The 21,926-nt window shown below is 42.9% G+C and overlaps 1 protein-coding gene across 1 annotated transcript in view; it reads right to left on the reverse strand.

Annotated features, from left to right (window-relative positions):
• The window catches only part of TAFA2 (TAFA chemokine like family member 2), a 1,231,988-nt gene that overhangs the window by 210,218 nt on the left and 999,844 nt on the right, over positions 1 to 21,926 (reverse strand). The window contains exon 7 of the mRNA XM_078655863.1: positions 2,954 to 3,078. Within this exon, the coding sequence (XP_078511989.1) occupies positions 2,954 to 3,078 (125 nt within the window). The remainder of the gene's footprint in view (positions 1 to 2,953; positions 3,079 to 21,926) is intronic.

The raw sequence follows: 21,926 nt of genomic DNA on the forward strand, positions 1-21,926 counted from the left end.
TCAGGTTCACTACGAGGTCGCAGCTCCTGGTGTTGGTCCGGTCATGCTGCTGGTCTGCGGAGCCCAATTGACAGTTTGTTGGCCTCTTCTTTTGCCGCGATTCCTGCCCCGGCCCTGCCATAAAAAAGACTGGTCATAGTAAACGGAGGTTGACACTAGTCTTGAGGGAGTGGAGCAGATGTTAGAGGAAATCTTTGGGGTAAGTCACATACACTTGGAGTTAGTCGAACAGGAAGGGGCCTAACCTGCGTCGCAGTGATAGGATAGACATGGAGGAGGTGAACTAACTAAGCAAGCAATCCATGCTTTATAAAATTCAAACCAGGGGTGGGCGTAACTCACGTGATTCCATGTAGCATAATCACACGAAATTACCTAGGAATTCCGTGAGATTATGCAGAATCACGCGAGAAGAGCCAATCTGCATTTAGTGCTATTTCTTAGCACACAGCTGCCGTTTCTGTATCCAAATGGACACGAAGATGCATTTTGTGCTAAGAGATTAAGGTAAATGCAACAGAAAATAAATAGCCAGTGTGCTCATTGCCGCTCACGTTTTCTGCATGTGCTCTTGGGGTATACATTTTACCCAACTTACTCCTGGCATTTTATGCTATTTTCTTAGCCCAAAATGAACCCTTAAAACTCAAATAGATGCAAGGATGCAATTTTACGATATGAAAAAGGGCTAAATATAGCAGTTCATGAATAGTGAGCTCTTGCAGTAGGATTTTTCTCCCCAAAGTACGCAAGCAGGAGTAATTGTGTAATTAGCAGGAATTCTGCGTCAAAGAGTAATGCAGAATTACTGAAATTACTCTGATTCATTGAAATTCCGCTCAGGCCTAAATCCTTTACATTGTATGCAATTCATGCTCTGTTTAGATTCAAGTGGTTAGTCATTTACCTAAGGATACTGTTTGTACCTGTATTCAGGTATCCATCTGCATTTTTGAGGGAGTGGAAGGATCAGAGACTGATCTTTTGGTGTTTGAACAAAATATCATTTTATAAATATTGGGGGACAAAAATATTGGAAATTAAATATTGTGACACACAAATATCATGATACAGAAATATCGATGACCAGAATATAGATTTGAACAGGTTAATAATATTGTTGTAAATAATATCAATGTTTTTAATATTATTTTCACTAATATAATGGTTAAAAATATCTTTTTTAAATAATGTTGTTTTAGTAGATATATTAGTTGTATGTCTTGCTAGTCTTGCTATCGTTTATATAAATGCTATTAATTGTTTTAAAAATATAACTTTTATTTTTAAGTGATGTAGAATTTGTTTATTAATTTTTAATAGTAATTTATAGTGTTGTGGTGGATTGCTTCGTTTGTAAGGAGATAGGATGGGAAGTTAGTTAGGTAATAAATGATTAAGAATTATTTAATAAAATGTATTTAAATATATGATTGATATTCATTAAGTAATTTATGTAATACTGATTTATTCTCGTTCTATGTTAATTGATTCCTAATTATTTAAAATATGGAATAGTGATTTATTTTACTAATATTTTAATTGTGGAATGCTAGGCTTGTAGTAGTATAGGGTGGAAACTTAATTAAGTAACATTTAATTAACTATGGATTATTATTTTTAGATTATTATTTAATTGAATTTTAAATATGTAAATTTTGGAACACTTATTTAGTTTTATTTTAATTTAGCTGCAGGATGTTAGTTTTCTAAGTGTCTAGGGTGGGAAGTTATTTAAGTAATAATTAGTAATTGCTAATTAATTATGTAATTTAAATTATGGAATAGTTATTTTTTAATTAGATTTTAGGTGCAGACTGCTAGGTTTCTAGGGGTACAGGGTGTGAAGCTAAATAAAAAACAATTAATTGAATAGTAGCTATGTAAATTGATTAACTGTTTTTCGTTTTTAAAATAAATAAATATATATATATATATATATACATGTTTATTTTTTTCATTGAGTTTAAAATGCTTTTTACATTCATTAGGTTACTCATATATATAATAAGTTTGAAGCAACGATTTTTTCCTAATCTTGCATAGACTGCAGTAGGAATAGCAAAATTAACCTCTTCGGTCCAACTGCTGCAGTGGTAATACTGTGGGCAGTCCTGCAGAGCGGTGGTGGTTGGACCTTCACCATGGGTGTGGCGGTCCTATGGACCGGCAAACTCGTAATCAGGCCCATTGTCATTTGCAATGCCAATAACTTTAACTCTCTCAAATGTGAAGCCTATTGGCATTACTGATGCTTGTCGTACTATGAGTTTTTGGCACAATATCGAACAAATAAATAAAAACAGAAATACTAAATTTGCCCAGACAGTGTGCGTAAAAATGGTACAATAATTAATACTGTCACAAAATATGCAGAATTATAATTGGAGTTTTCTTGCTGCATAATTCTGTCAAATCTGCTGCATACATTCATCCTCCCCTGCCACATACTTCCAGTAGTCCTGCATGTAGAAATTTCACAATATATTTAAAACAAGTGCTACACTAATTGGTATATCAATTAGTACATCTTCCATAGAGGAAAAGCTCCAGAGCAGGCAATACCAAACGTTATGAATAACAGAATGCCATTGTAGTTAAATACAAAGGGGAGCCTGTAATTCCGCTTAAAAACTCAAACTGCTCATCAACATAAAATCCGAATGCAAAAATAAATATAAAAACTAGAAACAAACTACTTCTTCTTTCTAAGAGGTCATGATTGTTTCGAAGAACGTATGCTTTAAAATTCCTAAGGAGAAGTAACCATAGAAACCTTAAGGCTTGTGAGACACATTTTTTAAATACTCTGTGATGCACAGTGATATCTTCTCTACCCACCATCGCTGTGGCTGTGTTTGTTTTCTCTAGAAATTGAATTTTTGAATTATTCGCCTGCTTTGGTTTTCCATTTGTTGCTGAGCAACAGACCTGGTTCTACCAGACTACCTACCCGCGTCGTTTTCACTTTGTTCCCAGAAGAGCAGCTCCACCCTTTCCGATCCGGAAGGACTTTACATTCCTCTCCTTCAAGGCATGGTTGCATCTGGCACCACCATTTCTGCTCCACTATTGATGCTGCAGAAAGAAGAAAAGTACATAAATACTTAGGCATAGTGTCTTCTATATTTACTAAAGACCCAGGATACATTTTATCTTGATAATAGTGACTTCATCGCTTTATCAAGGGGTTCAAATAATGCAAATCAAGTTGGCTACAGTGAACGTTTAATGATGGCATTGGCCAGGTAGACAATCTGCTGATCTTTGATCCATGAATATGATCCATTCCACCCATTTCATCCCACACAACCTTCCACATGTACACAACCTAGCTACATACAGGCACTGTCTCGCCTATCTCACACACTAGGCATCAACACCACATCCTCCCTTCTTTCAAATAACAATAAAATCATAATGGCCCTCTAGTTTCAAGTGTCATTCTGTAGAAACAGGATCTCACAATCATACTGGTTGCAAGCTGACCACCCCTGTGCATGATGGCCCCATCAGTTGATTTCACAGTCTGAATGTGAACTCCATCTGGGACCTCACTGTTGCCATTTGAGGCACAGGTCAGACAAATGTGGTGGAACCTGCTCTGTATTAGGGCTTCTGTTCCTCCTACTCCACTAGCCTACATCATCTTATGCCCTCCTTTTCCCCTTTATTCCAACATGCTGTCCCATCAATGTGAATTTTCTCTGTCACTAAATAGATCCTCTCAACCCTTTTCTACTCTTTGGCCATGATCATTGGTCCTGTGTAAATTCAAATTACTCCTGAGAGTGGAATTTCAAGGGTTGTAGGAATACTGCTTTCCCAATAAACCTCCAACTGAATCTTCCCCAGCTTACACCTGTTGAAAGTACTGGGGTACAAATGGACCTAAAAATGGGGAATTGCTATGGGTATCAGGTGTGGTATTTCTGATTTCTATGAAAATTGTAACTTCCTCACTGGACCCTTGGGCAAAAGGTTAGAATAATGTAGTATTATTTCACTCCAACATTACTGATAAACATGGTATAGGTAGTCATATACCACTCTCGTTGCCAGTGTTGAAGGATACAAGTGGCCAAAATCAAGACTGAAATGGGAACAGTTTATGAACTTATTGGCTAAGACAACACATGTACGAAATCATTTGAGATTCTGCATCAGCTGCCCCTCCACAAAAACTGCCTTTCAATTCTATGCCTTGCCACCTCTTCCTCCATACTAAGGGGGTGATTAGGATTGTGGGCGGACTTTAGTCTGCCCGCCACCCTAGCGGTAACGGGACCATCCGCCGGCCATACGGTGGTCCCACCACCCCAATTATGATGCACTCGCCACCGCGGCGGTCGCATCAGACGTTTTAACATTGCGGTGGGTGCTGCTGGCTGCAACACCCACCGCAAAGGTACCCACCAAGTACAGCAACACAAGCCCCACCCCCCACGGGGGCCCGCAATGGGCACCCAAAGCAAATCCTCACCAGCCTTTCCCATGGAAAGGCCTTTAAACCCCAACATCATAATATGGATGCACCACCACCATATATGTGCCCCAGATCCGCCTGGCCAGCAATTGTAACGATTGCCGACCGGCAGAAAAAGTGGTGGACAGACTTTTCGTCCGCCGCGTTATCCACCGCCATTGTAATCTGGTGGTGGGTAAATCGGGTTGCAATGGCGGGCGGATCGCCACCGCCGCGCCGGCGGTGTAGATCCGCCTGCAATCCTAATCAACCCCATAAGTTCTAAAAAGAGGTTCAAACACTCACACCTAACTCGCGAAGGGTCTGTAACACATATTTGATTACTGTAACTTGGCCTACGTCTCTGATGGCTGTTTTTTTGTTTTAATGCTCAGTTAACTGGAAGTTGAACAGGACTGACTAACAGCGGATTTTTTCTGTAATGGTATGAATTTGGCAATGAGAAAATACAAATGTGCCAAACTCATAATTCTTGCACAGGGCACTTATACACAAATCTATGTGCAACAAGAATAAGGGTGTGTTGATTGTGCTGATTGGGTGCTGTTCCCCGGGTGTGTATACTTCAGCAAGCATCACTTGGTTCACAGAGTGATCCACACAGAGGTGTAGTAACCCCCAAGTCTGCACCATTCATTGTAAAACTTTACTCTGAATGCACAAGAACAACAGAACACGAGTGGCTGTTGATCGCAAGTGTTTTGTTTATATCCACTTTTGTTTGTGTGAAATGCATAAAATTGCCGAAAGGTAACATTGTGTGCTAAAATGTATGGATTTCCATTTTGCACAATTTCGTGTCATTTTGCAGAAATGTCACAAAATTGTGTAAAAGCACATTTTTTACATCCCTAATAATGGCCTAAGCTAACCATGACTTCATACTAACTGTTTTCTAAAGGGAGCAGTAGAATGCTTTACTGGCTGCTGAATGGATGTATTAGATGTGTAGGTGGTAGGTGTGGTGGTGAATGATAATGCATCTGTATCATATTGCAGACTACCCCTAATCTGCATGGCCTTCACCTTTCTTTAACAGTGGTTTGCCACAGCCACTAGCTGCCCTTGCACTTTGCAAGTTAACCCATTTCTGGTATCACAGCATTTGTACAAAAGGTGACAACGTTATCTTCAAATCAAATCCTATTCGACCCCTCTTTCACCCCTAACTACTGTTGTTATATGTGCGTGAAACCTAGGAATGCAGAACGGGGCTTATCCTAACATATCAACAATAAACCAACATGTAAATTCCTGACTATTTTTGTGTGGATTTGTAAAAGTGTGCCAAACTAATAGGCAAATGAATACTCTTTCCCAACACCTTTCACTGTAACCTCCCCCCATAATGGATCTGCATGATAGTGAACATATCAGAATTAAGATAAACATGTCAAGTGTCTGCCAAGTTTTGTGCAGCTCTATGAAATGGCAATAAAATGTACTAGCCAATTGCAGAGTTGTGAGCTCACTTTAACTTTCCTCTCCCTTAACAGATCTCACTGAAACCTGAACTGTGTTTAACTTGCTAATAGTCCACAAATTGCATGCATATCAATTGAAAAATGCTGACATTCTCAGTAAATAAACCATTTATTTTCTCCCTTTACCTTTATCCTATTTGAAAATTTTACCTGAAACTCAAAATAATAAAAATAAGCTAAATATGCTTGTGTTTTTGAAGTGTCAAAGCTATTAGCAAATCCACAATATTTTATCTCCCTTTATCTTCACTGCACCCTCGTCTGATCTGCATGAAACTTGTGCTTACTCCACTGGGCTTAACTTGCTAAAAGCCTACTGAATTTCATGCAAATTCATTAAACAATACCAAAGTTAATAGCACATGGATATGTTTTGCCCCACTTTTAATTTAGCTCCCCTTGGTGGATCTGCACAAAACTTTCCATTCCCACAGAACACTAAGGGGCCGATTACAATGTCAGGTGGACACCATCTGGTAAACTGAACTGACTGACCTCCGGTCGGCAGTCTTGACCGCCTGATTAGAATGCGACTGAACACTGTTCGGTCGCATTCTGACATTTCGCAATGGGAGCATATTTTACTGCTGCAAACTGGCCGTAGTACATGCACCCGTAGGGAAATAGGAGTTGGTGTTAATCCCTGCACCCCTTGAAATGCCTGCCACAGCGTGCAGGGATTAACAGGGGGCACCTTAGGTGCCCACTCAGCCCGCAACCGGAGGTTGCACACACAAGGGGGTCCTGCTAGGGACCCCCAAGCACGCTTTCCAACTGGATTTCCATGTCGGAGAGGCCGGCAAGGAAACCCTGCTGGAAACCGTGCATCATAATCCCAAGGGCGGAAAGGTTGCCCTTTTGGTATATGGCCGGCCTTTGGCTGGCCGATGGGCTCCTGGAGCCCGTCGGAAGCCAGCCACAATGACCGTCCGGTTTCAATTCCGATCAGCTGATTCATATTCCCTCAAAATGAGTCCCTAAATATGCCAAATAACTGCCAAATTCATGTGAGTTTATTAAGGATTCAACAGTTATCTGCAAATTATCACTTTTTTGAGCCCCCCTTTTACTGTACCCTCACTTGACTGATCTGTCCAAAATTTAAAAAGTGCAAAAGAAGGCAAAATATGATTAGCGGCTGACAAATATCTTACAAGAGCATACGCTTACCCACCCCAGTCAATCAACAAGTACCTTGAAGCACCTTCGCCTTGGATGATATTGCCATTGTAACTTAGACCCTTTACATTTTTTGTGTAGATTTCGAAATGATGAGGTCTATTCAAAAATGCATTTTTGAGTAAGTACTCCAATAGTGCTCTTTTTTTGTTCTGTAACCTGCCTTTAATAATTGGCCCAAAACATTTAACATAGGAATAACATGGGAAGGGTCAGGGAATAGTTATAGACAATTAGTACAAATGTAAAGGACAGTGCTCTCTTTGCACTTTTACTAGCAAGCTGTTGGACAATTTGGTGCAGATTCACAAAGGAATGTAAGGGTAGTAAAGGCGAATTAATGTAATAGTTCTTCCCATACTCAAATACATTTGTGAAGGGGACTAGATGTGTTCAATGATGGGCTTTTCATGTTACGGCACAGATGGAAATTTATATGAAGCATAAATTTTGCAATGTTGATAAGGGCTGTTATTATTGCAATTGTACTGAAAAAACATAAAAACATGCTGTATGCAAAGGAGTGGCAACCTGTCTCCTTTTAAACCCACAGATGTAGGGGAGTGATAGGGGGGTGTATAATTGGTAGATATAGCATCCACTGTGATTAAAGCACATTTATTGGATTCCCGTGAGTGCTCCATTACTTTTGGAACGTTTACATTACGCGAGTCCTACCCTCAGGAAGCATGGCAGCATCCGCCCTAAAAGAGTTCAGAAGTTGCTAGTGTGACTTTTTTAGAGATACCGATTACAATACTGCCTGAACTACCACATGAGATTGATCCCATCGACTACCGTTGTAAATTATGTAATTTAAGGACAAAGGTAATTTTACTAATGACTGCGGGAAATGATGCAGCTGTGGCAAGAGATACAATGGCACATAGCGGTATGAGGCAGGAATGTGTAAATATATGTGGGCAGTTTACGTGTTGTCATCACTGTGATACCAAGTTGCTTCTGTATCCATTGTTTAAACATATATATATATATATATATATATATATATATATATATATATATATATATATATATATATATATATATATATATATATATATATATATACATACATATATATATATATATATATATATATATATATATATATATATATATATATATATCCAACACCTTCTCCACACGAAAGAAGCGAGACCCACTTGAGGATTAGAAAGGGAGACTTTATTTAGCCGCTCTTGCAGAGGTGAACAGGCACAACGTTCTTGCGGCGTATGCATTTCAGCATCCCGCCTAGTCAGCGCCGCTTGCGTGTCTGTGTGAGAGCAGGGCGTCACAGCTCGATTTAAATATCCCGCCCTCTCTCTTAACTAATGAGCTGCTGCCCCCCAGGCGAGTATGTTCCAACACCTGACTTAGTTCTGGCGCGCCTTACACCAATGGCGCCTCCAAGTTCCAGAATGCACTGTTCTTCTCGTCATCCGGTAATGGGGTCAAAATTGCATGCTCCGAGTTCTTCCTCCAGCCAGCGGCCACGTCTCCCATATCCCCAATCACACCTCCTCCAACATTGCCAGGAGATATGTCCGCGGGGGCACCAGCAAGGGATTTCTTAACCCATCTAGCAGATAAATCCGCTGTATCGCCTCTGTCACTACCGGCATTTGGAGGTGGACCACAGTAATCCCAGTAACCTGGAAAGCGAGAAATCCACTCAAGGCGGTGACCAATGTAAACCGGATCTGCATTGTGGTGTGGGGTCTCCAGCGCGATACTGGCCACTCGCGCATTAACATGTCCAACACCTTCTCCACACGAAAGAAGCGAGACCCACTTGAGGAGTAGAAAGGGAGACTTTATTTAGCCGCTCTTGCAGAGGTGAACAGGCACAACGTTCTTGCGGCGTATGCATTTCGGCATCCCGCCTCGTCAGCGCTGCTTGCGTGTCTGTGTGAGAGCAGGGCGTCACAGCTCGATTTAAATATCCCGCCCTCTCTCTTAACTAATGAGCTGCTGCCCCCCAGGTGAGTATGTTCCAACACCTGACTTAGTTCTGGCGCGCCTTACACCAATGGCGCCTCCAAGTTCCAGAATGCACTGTTCTTGTCGTCATCCGGTAATGGGGTCAAAATTGCATGCTCCGAGTTCTTCCTCCAGCCAGCGGCCACGTCTCCCATATCCCCAATCACACCTCCTCCAACATTGCCAGGAGATATGTCCGCGGGGGCACCAGCAAGGGATTGCTTAACCCATCTAGCAGATAAATCCGCTGTATCGCCTCTGTCACTCCCGGCATTTGGAGGTGGACCACAGTAATCCCAGTAACCTGGAAAGCGAGAAATCCACTCAAGGCGGTGACCAATGTAAACCGGATCTGCATTGTGGTGTGGGGGTCTCCAGCGCAATACTGGCCATTCGCGCATTAACATGTCCAACACCTTCTCCACACGAAAGAAGCGAGACCCACTTGAGGATTAGAAAGGGAGACTTTATTTAGCCGCTCTTGCAGAGGTGAACAGGCACAACGTTCTTGCGGCGTATGCATTTCGGAATCCCGCCTCGTCAGCGCCGCTTGCGTGTCTGTGTGAGAGCAGGGCGTCACAGCTCGATTTAAATATCCCGCCCTCTCTCTTAACTAATGAGCTGCTGCCCCCCAGGTGAGTATGTTCCAACACCTGACTTAGTTCTGGTGCGCCTTACACCAATGGCGCCTCCAAGTTCCAGAATGCACTGTTCTTGTCGTCATCCGGTAATGGGGTCAAAATTGCATGATCCGAGTTCTTTCTCCAGCCAGCGGCCACGTCTCCCATATCCCCAATCACACCTCCTCCAACATTGCCAGGAGATATGTCCGCGGGGGCACCAGCAAGGGATTGCTTAACCCATCTAGCAGATAAATCCGCTGTATCGCCTCTGTCACTCCCGGCATTTGGAGGTGGACCACAGTAATCCCAGTAACCTGGAAAGCGAGAAATCCACTCAAGGCGGTGACCAATGTAAACCGGATCTGCATTGTGGTGTGGGGTCTCCAGCGCGATACTGGCTACTCGCGCATTAACATGTCCAACACCTTCTCCACACGAAAGAAGCGAGACCCACTTGAGGATTAGAAAGGGAGACTTTATTTAGCCGCTCTTGCAGAGCTGAACAGGCACAACGTTCTTGCGGCGTATGCATTTCGGCATCCCGCCTTGTCAGCGCCGCTTGCGTGTCTGTGTGAGAGCAGGGCGTCACAGCTCGATTTAAATATCCCGCCCTCTCTCTTAACTAATGAGCTGCTGCCCCCCAGGTGAGTATGTTCCAACACCTGACTTAGTTCTGGCGCGCCTTACACCAATGGCGCCTCCAAGTTCCAGAATGCACTGTTCTTGTCGTCATCCGGTAATGGGGTCAAAATTGCATGCTCCGAGTTCTTCCTCCAGCCAGCGGCCACGTCTCCCATATCCCCAATCACACCTCCTCCAACATTGCCAGGAGATATGTCCGCGGGGGCACCAGCAAGGGATTGCTTAACCCATCTAGCAGATAAATCCGCTGTATCGCCTCTGTCACTCCCGGCATTTGGAGGTGGACCACAGTAATCCCAGTAACCTGGAAAGCGAGAAATCCACTCAAGGCGGTGACCAATGTAAACCGGATCTGCATTGTGGTGTGGGGGTCTCCAGCGCGATACTGGCCACTCGCGCATTAACATGTCCAACACCTTCTCCACACGAAAGAAGCGAGACCCACTTGAGGATTAGAAAGGGAGACTTTATTTAGCCGCTCTTGCAGAGGTGAACAGGCACAACGTTCTTGCGGCGTATGCATTTCGGCATCCCGCCTCGTCAGCGCCGCTTGCGTGTCTGTGTGAGAGCAGGGCGTCACAGCTCGATTTAAATATCCCGCCCTCTCTCTTAACTAATGAGCTGCTGCCCCCAGGTGAGTCAAATCAACAGAAGTGAAAGTGTCAGATTAAGGAAGAGTTAGATTTGCTACTCCCACTCCAGTCTAGGCAACAGTAGGAATGTTTTAGACTTTGAAGAGGCTGAATTTACTTTTCCCACTTCAATCTATAGAACAGAGTGAAAGTATTGGACTCCAGAAGGGTTAACTCTAGTGTAAGCAAGAGTAGGGAAAGCGCTGGACATTAGATGGGTAAGATTTACTATTTACACTCAAGTATGAGAAACATTAGAGAAAGTGATGGACTTTGGAGGGATTGGATTTGAATCCATTTTACGATATAATAATTAAAATATGATTTTACAAATTAAACATAAATAAATGAAGTAAATAAACAATGACATTATTTAAGAATTATTAATCATTCAAGTATTTAACAATAAAGTGTAACTGAAAATAAAATAAAATTATTTCTAAATTAACTTCCCACAAAATTTACCTACAAACCCACCAACCTCCACCCGAAAGAAAAAATACTCATAAAATTGTATAAAATAACATTTACCTAGAAATAAACAAATTAACCTAAATTGCCATTTTAATAAATTGAACAATTTACATACATAATTGTTTAAATATTTATTTTACAAACAAATAATCAGAAATTAAATTAAATTAATTATAATTTCATTAACTTCCCACTCTATTCCCCTTTCAACTCAAAACCCGGTAAATAATATTAAATTACTAAATAAGTAAAACATGTTTAAATTACATATTTAAAATGCACACTATATTTAAAACCATTAAAACAATGATAATAAGAATTCTAATACCTAAAATTATTTAACCTATCAAAATATATATGGGGGCGCTAGACAGCCCAAGGCAAGATGGCCGAACATTAGTGCTGCTCTGCAAGCCAGGCAAAACTATCCGACATTAAACCGTCCATCCTCGCTGCAAAGCACACAAAAACAGCATGAGCAAGGTCGGAGCAATGTAGTGATACTAGGAATGCAACAAAATTCCTGAGACGTCGCAGGAAAGACGAATTGCAGCTTCGGCGGCCACGGGCTTTGCAAGGGTGTGGAGGCGGGCCCGGCATGGAAACAAATCTAGCACATCGGCGCTACAGGCCCTGCCATGCCGAGAGGAGCAAACCAGCACCTAAGCAGGTACAGGCCTTGGCTACGAGGAGAGCAAGCTGCAAGCCTAATAGCTGGCTCTGTGCCGCAGAGCGAGAGGCATCCTGCGGAGGGCACAAGTAAACCTGAGCTTCCAGGAGGGCAACACACGAGGACTGTGGGAGGCCTACTGAGACAGCAGACAGCAAAAATCTATAGCATAGATGTACACACAAGTGACAGAACAGGTACGGGCCCCGGCTGCAGGAAGAGTAAGCGACAGGCCCAGTCCCCCCGCCATGGGCGAGAGACAGCAGCAAACTGGTGCAAGGAGGCCTGGGCCGGATCGCAAAACTTGCAGGCGGCGTACCGCAGTAGTGGGTAGCGAAATGCAGGCAGCCCAATGTTCATCATGACATAGGTGGAGTGGTGTGGCTCACTGGTTAGAGGTAGCAGACCAGGGAGCAGAAGTCGGCCCGGGACCAGGGTTCAATTCCTGACGCGGCGGGGTTGTAGACCAGGCTCAGCGGACTCGACAATTCTCGCCTCGGTGCCTACTCTAACCTGGTGTCCCACTCGGCAACTCTGGGCATTAGCTTGCCTAATCTCCACAACGGCCCCATCAACGCCGGGGATGCCTGGCTCCACCTTGGGGATTCCCAGTAGGGACCATCCCACGGGAAAGCCAGGACGGGTTCCCCAGCGGTATACAGCGCCGGGACGCCCCTTTGCTGGGGCAGCTGTGCGCTTTACAAGTATACAACATTTAACATAGATGGTGACATAGACAAGGTCCAGACAGCAAATTCACCTTCAGAGAGGAGGTATTCAAGTGGGCCTATGAGTAGTACATCCCGGGACCTGCAGGCAGACAACCGCGTTAGCGAGTGCCGGAACATTGGCAAATTAAGGCGACACGAACTGCGGGGGCAAGCAACGCGCCTCAGATTGTGGCATGGCTCTCTGAGCTGGCTGCTGTCACTGAGCCTGTATGGTGAATGGTAGACACAGTACATTGTTGGAGACCTAATATTGGCAAGCCAGACAAGACCTACTTATGGAATGGCAGATGCACCAGAACTAACTGAAATACCGGCATCAGTGAGACACAACACCAAAGTGAAAGACAGCGGTGCCAGCTCCTAATCGTTCTGTGGCACGAGAAGGCCATCAGTATGGGGAAAACAGACAAGTCACAATGGCGCATCACTTTTGAGGCCAGGAAAACCACCAAAACGGCGAAAGAAGAGCAAAAAGACTCAGCTCAAGAACCTGAGGTTCAGGGAGCCACAGCATTAGAATTAATATTACAGGCTATGCAACAGAGCCTCAGCTCCATTGACAGCAAAATAGATTAGTTTGATTTGCGCATGGACAACATCACCGCTAAACTTTATAAACAAGACACCAGAATTTCAGAGGCAGAACAAAGAATCTCATCAGCGGAAGATACTATACACGCAACATCAAGTAAATACTCAGATATGGGAAAACTTCTGAATGTAATTCAAGCGAAAAACAAAGATTTGGAAGTGCGCTCAAGGCGCAACAACGTACGTAGCGTAGGAGTTCCGTAATCAGCAAACACCGAAAGATAGAATTCTTCGTGGAGTAGATGATCAAGGAACTATTCGGGCAAGAAGAATTCACTCCTATAATGGTAGTCAAGCGAGCCCACAGATTGTTGCTGGCAAAACCCCCGCCAGAGGCAATGGCGAGGCCCATCATAGCCAAGTTGCTCAATTACCGGGACACGATTCTGTGCCTGGCGAGAGAGGAGCAAGAATTAAACTACCAAGGATACTGGGTGGCCGTCTTCACCAGATTTCACTGCAACGGTATAGGCCACACAAAGGGGGTGCCAGACATCAAGAGGCTACTTCAGATAGAAGGAATTCCGTATGCCATGTTGTACCTAGCCCGGCTATCAATTGAACATGGAGAGAAACAGAAAATATGCACAACTCCGAAAGCTGCCCAGTTTTTGCGATCCATCATGAGAAGGAAACAAGCACCACAAACTCAAGATGGTGAAGACTCAGATAAATAATCTCATGGTGCTGGATGAGGCATTTTGCAAGTATTTGTACAGAGGAGTGGAAAAGAAATGGACAGCACTTAGACCTGGGACATACCCGAAAGATACAGTTACTTGAGCGGGGCTCAACCGCGCACCTAGCCCCCATTTGACACTGGAGGGAGTGGAGGCTACTGGCAGCCCTCTTAGCAGGAGAACCCAAAAGGACTAATAAGTACTTTGTTATTGTACAATAATTAGTATATAGGTGGGATAAGAGGGGTATTGTCTTTAGCATGTTTTGGATGTTGAAGGGGGTATGAAAGGGTGGGGTGGGAATGCAGGTTTACTGTTTGAATCACCACAGTCCACAGAAGTTATACATCAGATGTAAGCAAGAGGTAACACGCAAGCAAGGGAGGCTTACCCACTGGTCAGATGGCAAAAGCGAATAACCCAGACAACATTATACTAGCATGCATGATGTGGGACGTCCGAGGGTTAAACAACTCCAAGAAAACATGGCAGGTATTGAAGTATCTCACCAGGCAGGATATACAATTTGCGTTTTTCCAAGAAACTCACTTTGCAAAAAACAGAGGCAAGGGTGGGTGCCAACTGGGCGGGAACACGGCTGGCATCCTCGTACTCCTTGTGTGCATAGTTAGTGCTAACGTTTGTGAGAAGAGAAATGCCATTCAGGGTTCTACATTCTGAAGCGGACATGTACAGGTGGTATGCCTTACTGCAAGGTAGCCTATAAGGTAAAAGTATAATGCTGGTCAATGTATATAAGGGCCAAACGTGGCTGATCCGGCTTTCTACACAAATATACTAAATGCCTTGCGCCCACGTCCTCAATCAGAGATAATATGGGGAGGGGATCTGAATACACATTCAGACCCAAGCAAGAATAAATCAATACATCATGGGAGACAAAACTTTAGAGCAGCAAGAACCATAAGCGACGGGATGGAGGAGATGGGGTTGGTTGATCCCTGGAGGATTTGTTACCCAGACAGTCTGGAAGGCACACACGCCTCGCCATCTTGTGGCTCCTGGTCTAGGCTGGACTATTGGCTGGTGACCAATGGCGTGAATGATTGGGTGGAAAAAATCGGGTGTCTACCTAGGACGCTGCCAGATCATATCCCAGTCAGACTAGACTTGCAGTTACCGGCGGATCACAACGCATGTGGAGGGTATCAAGCATGCACACTTACAAGTACTTCCAGGGTAATGGGCCTGGAACTAACAACCCCATGGATCTTCACAATCCAAACTACATGCAACTCAGAAAATGTAATTTATGCAATCAAATGCCCATGCAACCTACTATATGTAGGAATGACTACGAGAAAGTTAAAATCAGAATCGTGAAGCATATGAGTAACGTCAGATGTAAAAAATCAATGACAAAGCTTACCACACACTATCTAGAACAGAAACACAATGTGGAGGACTTAAGGTGGGTGGTTATAGACAAGCTGAGCATTACAAGTGTGGAAACATATGTGAAAATGGCACTCCTGAAAAGAGAGCAGAGGTGGGTGTACAGAATCAGCAGTAACTGTAAAGGGCTGAAAATGGCATACCCTGGCACCAACTAAACAGCACACAGTCGAAGGACTTGGTATAACCCAGTCATTTGGTACACACCACACAGATGGGCTGGGAAGATCTGGTGGGGACAGGTGACGAGTTAGGTGGACGAAATACAAGAATAGCACCAGGAGCCTACCCCTCCTCTTCTTCTTTCCCTCCCTTTCTCCCCCATCCATCCACATAAATAAATAAAGCAAAGGAGTGATTATGACAGGAGAAGATAGGCATCCCAGAGGGTCAACTAGGAGTCTGGTGATTCCCAAGAACTCTAAATAGAAACACAAGAATTCCATGAAGGTGGCAAGGTTCAGCCAAGCCAGAAAAACAAAAGCGAGAGAAGGAGGGGCACACACAGCATGATGTTTAGTAGCAGGAAACAGCACATATATGGTGGCACCCGCTTGAGAAGCGGGTAGACAATGGAAGTTAGCGGATGGCATGAGGCCAAAGACAGTCCTTTGATCAATCAATTAATCAATCAATCAGAGTTGGTCAAGCGCAGCTACTCACCTGTGAATGTCTTAAGACGTTCGGGGGGAGGGACGGCTCCATTGAGTGCTGGGGTCATCCGAAGAGCCAGGTCTTGAGGTCCTTCCTAAACTTGTGCAGTGTAGGGACTTGCCAGAGGTGGAGTGGGAGGTAGTTCCAGGCCTTGGCTCTAGGAGAGGAGATGGACTTTCATCCTGTTTTGGTCTTGTAGATGCATGGGATGGAGGCTAGGGAGAAGTTAGCTGATCGGAGGTGTGTCATGGGTGCGTGGAAGGAGAAGGCAGTTCTTTAGGTATGCTGGTCCAATGTTGTGGAGAGCCTTGTATGTGTAAGTGAGGAGCTTGAAAGTTATTCTTCTTTCGATGGGGAACCAGTGGAGCTTGAGGAGGTGATGTGGTTGTGACGGGGGATGTCTAGGGTCAGTCTGGCGTTCTGGACTGTCTGGAGTTTGTGGAGTCGTTTCTTGTTGATTCCGCTGTAGAGGGCATTGCCGTAGTCCAGTCTGCTACTGATAAGGGCGTGCATGACCTTTTTTCTGGATTTGGATGGGATCCATCTGAACGTTTTGGGGAGAATGTGGCGGGTGTTGAAGCAGGCAGAGGAAACGCCAATGGTCTGGTGGTTCATCGTGAGCGATGAGTCAAGTATGATGCCAAGGTTTTTTGAGTGGCCCATCGGGGTGGGGGAGGGGTTCTGAGGCTGGGGGGCCACCAGGTGTCATTCCATGCAGAGGGGGTGGTGTCAAGGATGAGGACGTCTGTTTTCTTGGAGTTGTGTTTCAAGCACCTCTTCTTCATCCAGTTGGCGACGCCTTTCATCCCTTCTTAGAAGTTGTGTCTGGTGAGGAAGAGGATGAGCTGGGTGTGGTCGACATAGGGGACAATGTTGAGCCCGGGGTTTCTGATGATGGTTGCGAGGGGTGCCATGTATATGTTGAAGAGGGTGGTGTCAAGGAAGGATCCCTGGGGAACTCCACATCTGGTCTCTTTTGGTTAATGAAGTAAGTGAGGGCTACCTGAATGGGGAGAGAGATTTGGAGTAAACATGAGACCAATCCTGAGTGGAATAGAACCACAGCAGATGAGACGGAACGGATGCCTGTAATAGAAGGGTGCCCCAAGAGCGATCACCACAGGAAGCAGCAAGTGCAGGAATCGGGTGGTTGAGGAAGATGTAAAACCACAAGCGAGGGATATAATTACAATAAGGAAAGAATGGAACCGGAGAACGCATTCCGATACACATAACTACAAAGGGCACATTAACCTAGCAATGACAAAAAAGTAAGGGAACCATGTAAGATTTCACTGGTGTATTTTTTTAACAATTGGATTGTGTTCCAAAACAGAGTGTGACTAAAGCGAGACGTTCCCACCACTACCCCGGTTTCGGAGAATACAGATGAAACTGGGGTAAGGGGAACGTGTATAGATAAAAGTATTCCATGCATAAAATGCACACAGAAGTATGTGTATGCACACCATGAGGTGATCACACCACGGTGGGTGAGGAGGGTGATAAGAGTTCTAAATGTGATGAGATGTGGTATGGAGAACACAAAAAGAGTCCTGAATGAGAGAGCTGCATTCCTGTATGGAAATCACTTTTATGAGAGTTTGTTTCCTTTGTGTGATGTTCCTGAGGAGAGTCGTATTATGAACAAGTAAGGTGATGGTGTGACTAAATATTCCCACACATACCTGGGGATACAAGGTACTGGTAGTAGGGGGTGCATAGTATGCACATTAAGGAGGATCCGAATCCTGAGGAAGGCCTGTCGTCCCAACAGGGCATAGCGAAGGCTGAAACATGTTGATATAAAGAACACAAGTATCAGGGGGAACAGAAACCTAATGAGCCATTAACACCCCACCAATACAATTTGTAATTCTGCCAGTGGAAGTCTGGGATAAAATGAGGTGTACTATCCCCTAGGTTTTCCAATGTATAAAATTGAGCAGCTCCTAGAAAGACAAAAGATCTGTTTGAATACCCCTTCCTTTCTTTTGTTTAGTCAAGCCTCAATATTTTGTAGTCACAATATTTGTTTGACCATAGGGTGATATCTTTATTCAAATATTTGTGTCATTCACCTCATATTCTAAGTAAAACAAATGTTCTCAAATGGGTAGTTACACTGTCGCAAACATCTGCTATTTGAAAATGTAATTGATGTATTTCTTCTTCCGTTTTCTATCTTTGTACTTCTCTTATGCATCTCCCTGTCCCTGTCATGCACAGTGTTGTCATCAATGATGTCATTTCAGATGCAGTCATGATGTTAACAATGATGTCATAGAACATGTCATGATGTAATATGAGAAGTAATTAGCAGTGCATATCAAGGGCATGAATTATAGTTAATTTAGGGCATAAACTTTGAGATAACTACAACAGGTGCCATTAAGTGGTTTTGTTCGTTTAAAATAATATGTTTTAACTGACATTGACTTTTGTTTTTTTCAGTGAATCTCGAATGTTTCTTTTAATACCTTATTATAACTGTCACTTTAGCCTTTGGTTGTCTCAGTGAATTTCTGTTGGTTTTTTAATGTAAGTTTTTTTAGTATATAAAAGGCAAGCCAACTGTTTTTTTGACATTCCCCAGACCAAATAATGCAGCAATAAAACCAACCACAAGGGCCCTGCATTCATGAGCTGAAGACCAAAAGCTCCAGTTCTGGGAATACTTAAAAACACAATTTTCTTTGGTGTGATTTCCATAGACCCCATTAAACAAGTGTTTTAATAAAGAAATGTTGAGGTTGCTATACTTCCTGTAGTCCCCCATAACACTTAAAACATTCTAGTGGTGCCCCTGTCAAGATTTGGGGCACCATCAACAGAAAGGTAGATGTAAATTAGCCCATTAAGGAATTTATGGGGCACTCCTTGCTAGGAGCAGTAAATAATAACGTGAGGCCCCCATACCCCGAAGGCTCCCTGCATGCAGCCTGATTCCATGGGACTGTGCAGGAGCTGGCAGCATTTGTTGCCTTTTTTTATCTCTGGGGTATCCTGTTGCCCACATGGGCACCCACAACTCTGTTTGTATGTTTGGGGCATGGGTGGTGCCCCAGGGCCCTCGCAGGCCCTCTGCTCCCTGGCAAGTGTCACCTTTACAAACACTTGTGTGCCCCAGTGACCGGGGCATCCAACATTTTTGACATGTGGGATTGCAGGGGAACACGTTTTCGAGCATCATGCAACAAAGCACTTTGCTGCACAACAATAATTTTTGAGAATTAAGACCCAACTCCGGTGTGTATAAAAAAATCTAATAGTTTGGAAGCCAAAAGAAAGACATCCCTCTTTTACTGTTTCTATGGTACAGGATACTTTCTTAAATTATCCTTTTAATATCTTAAATAATATTTTCCAATGTATTGTGTGTTATAGTTTACAGTGCATTTCATGCAACACATAAGGCTACTTACTCATAAGCAATAAATGCTGTGCTCTCTCTAGTTGTTACACACTAAAAGCTGTTTCTGATTTGCCAACATTGCAAGTACATAGTTATATGTGTACATGCTATCATATATAATTGTTAGCATGTTTATACAGCAAAGGGACTGACTGCCTAATAAAAGATACAATTAATAATCAATTTCTTAACAGAACATGCTCTAGCTATATATGCTTATCTGAACAATTAGTAACATTTTCGAAAAAACTGTTGCAAATGTCACAACTGTTTCAGAATATACAGTTTATATATCCTTTCACAGTCTAGAAATCCTTAAAATATATAAGACAAATCCATGGAAAAACAAATGTTTATGAAGCCTCCATTAACTTCCATAACTTTAGTAGCAGAAATGAGAACCATTTTCATGTACATGTATGGCCGTCTATTCAGGAAGGTGAGAAATTCTAAATCTGTCTTGTCGAGCACCATATGTCTCAGTACCAGTACATTCCACAAGCTAGGTTAGCAATTTAATTCTTTATTAGAACTCGATGACCTTCACAGGCAGCTGCTACGTGAACACGCCGTAGTGGTATGTCTTTTGTGAACGTGATGAGGCATGTCTCAGCTCCAGGCAATGAATCTCCTAGGTAGATATCGACCAGCCAGAGGCCTTTCAAAATGTAGCATTTTGGTAGAGTAGTGTTGTCAGCCTTAAAATGAGGTTTAGCATGAATTGGTTTGAAATCAATCATTTAATTAATTTACCAAGACTAACATTGGGATTTCTGAAACTCTTAATACTGGGGTTTGGAATTTAGATAATTTGACTAAGCAGTATTAAAACTCATGACTAAGGTAAATGTTCAAGTATTGATGCCTAGGTCAGTGTCTAGAAGTTGCTTTATACTTCGATCTAAAGAATTCAGTGTATGATGGTTTATTATAGAGGGTGTTATTTAGCCTCTTCCGCACTGGGAAGCTAAATTAACCAATGTAATCTGAGCCATAATTCATTGGAAATCAATCTACCTTTAAGTAGGTATCCTGCAGTTTTAAATCAGGTATTAAAGTACTTTTGTGTTGTGATTTTGGTGTAATAACGCAACTATTAAACATTTTTAATCTGTTTTTTATTATTGACTTGAGATATATTCCAGGTAAAGGGGTGCCAATAAATATATTTGATAACATTGCAGAATTAATCTAAATGATTTGCTTTGTGCTGGTTATCATGCCTTAATTTTCACATTTTCTCAACAATTTCTTCTGGGTCATTCTGTACATAATCACATTTATTCCCTGCAATGAGACGTATATGGCTTCTCCGAAAGACAGCAACATATTAGCAGTACAAACTACATGTGATAGGTGAAAGAGCTCTTGCTCAGATCCAAAACAGTTTACTAAAAAGTAGAGAGGCCGTCCCAAAGAAACTATATGAATATGTTAGAGGCGTGTTAAACACATTAATTTCACTCTCTAACAAAAAGCCATATTAAGGGTAACTTTACAATAAAATGTGACCAAACCATGTTCTCAAAATTGTTCCGAAATTATATTAGAATTGGAAAGCACGTTTCATAAAATTAGTTTCGACATAGAGATGCAGCTGCTTTTCTTTGAGACCAAGGGCCATATGTACAAAATGTTTGTAAAAACACAATTTTGGTGCGTAAGCAACACACTCTCAGCTGTAAATTTAGCAATGTGAATGATTGATAATTCAGTAAGTTACCGAATGTAAATAGAGGCTTGCTGTTAAGAAATCATTAGTAGTGAATCGCTGTTCTTATGTTCATCGCATTCACAAATACAGACAAGTCCCTGACAACACCATTTTGCACATGCAATTTACCACCAACTCAAACCAACCGGTAACTATGAGCAAACTACACAGGCTGGCCCAGAATTCATGAACAGTTTTCAAAATGGCTGCTCTGAATGTGAAGGCAAGGAGAATGCGTATTCTGGCTGATTTGCAGAGGAGGAGAAGAAAGGAGAGCATCTTTAGACAGAGGTATACACTATTTGCCCAAACTGAGGAAGAAATATATTGGAAGTACAGGCTAAGTAGAGGTGTTATCATGGGCTCATAGCTTGAGGGGCACACCTTATGCAGTACGTTCATCCCCACTCCTGTGCAGGTGCAATATAGTTAGCATTTCTTAGCCTCTGGTGACATCAAGGTGTGATTGCAGGAGCTGATGGTGTGTCACAGAGTGCCTTTCTCATATTTGTGTGCATTTCTAGATGCAATGTGAATGCACATTGAGTG

Source organism: Lissotriton helveticus, chromosome 1_1, assembly GCF_964261635.1.
Source record: "Lissotriton helveticus chromosome 1_1, aLisHel1.1, whole genome shotgun sequence".
NCBI lineage: Eukaryota > Metazoa > Chordata > Amphibia > Caudata > Salamandridae > Lissotriton > Lissotriton helveticus.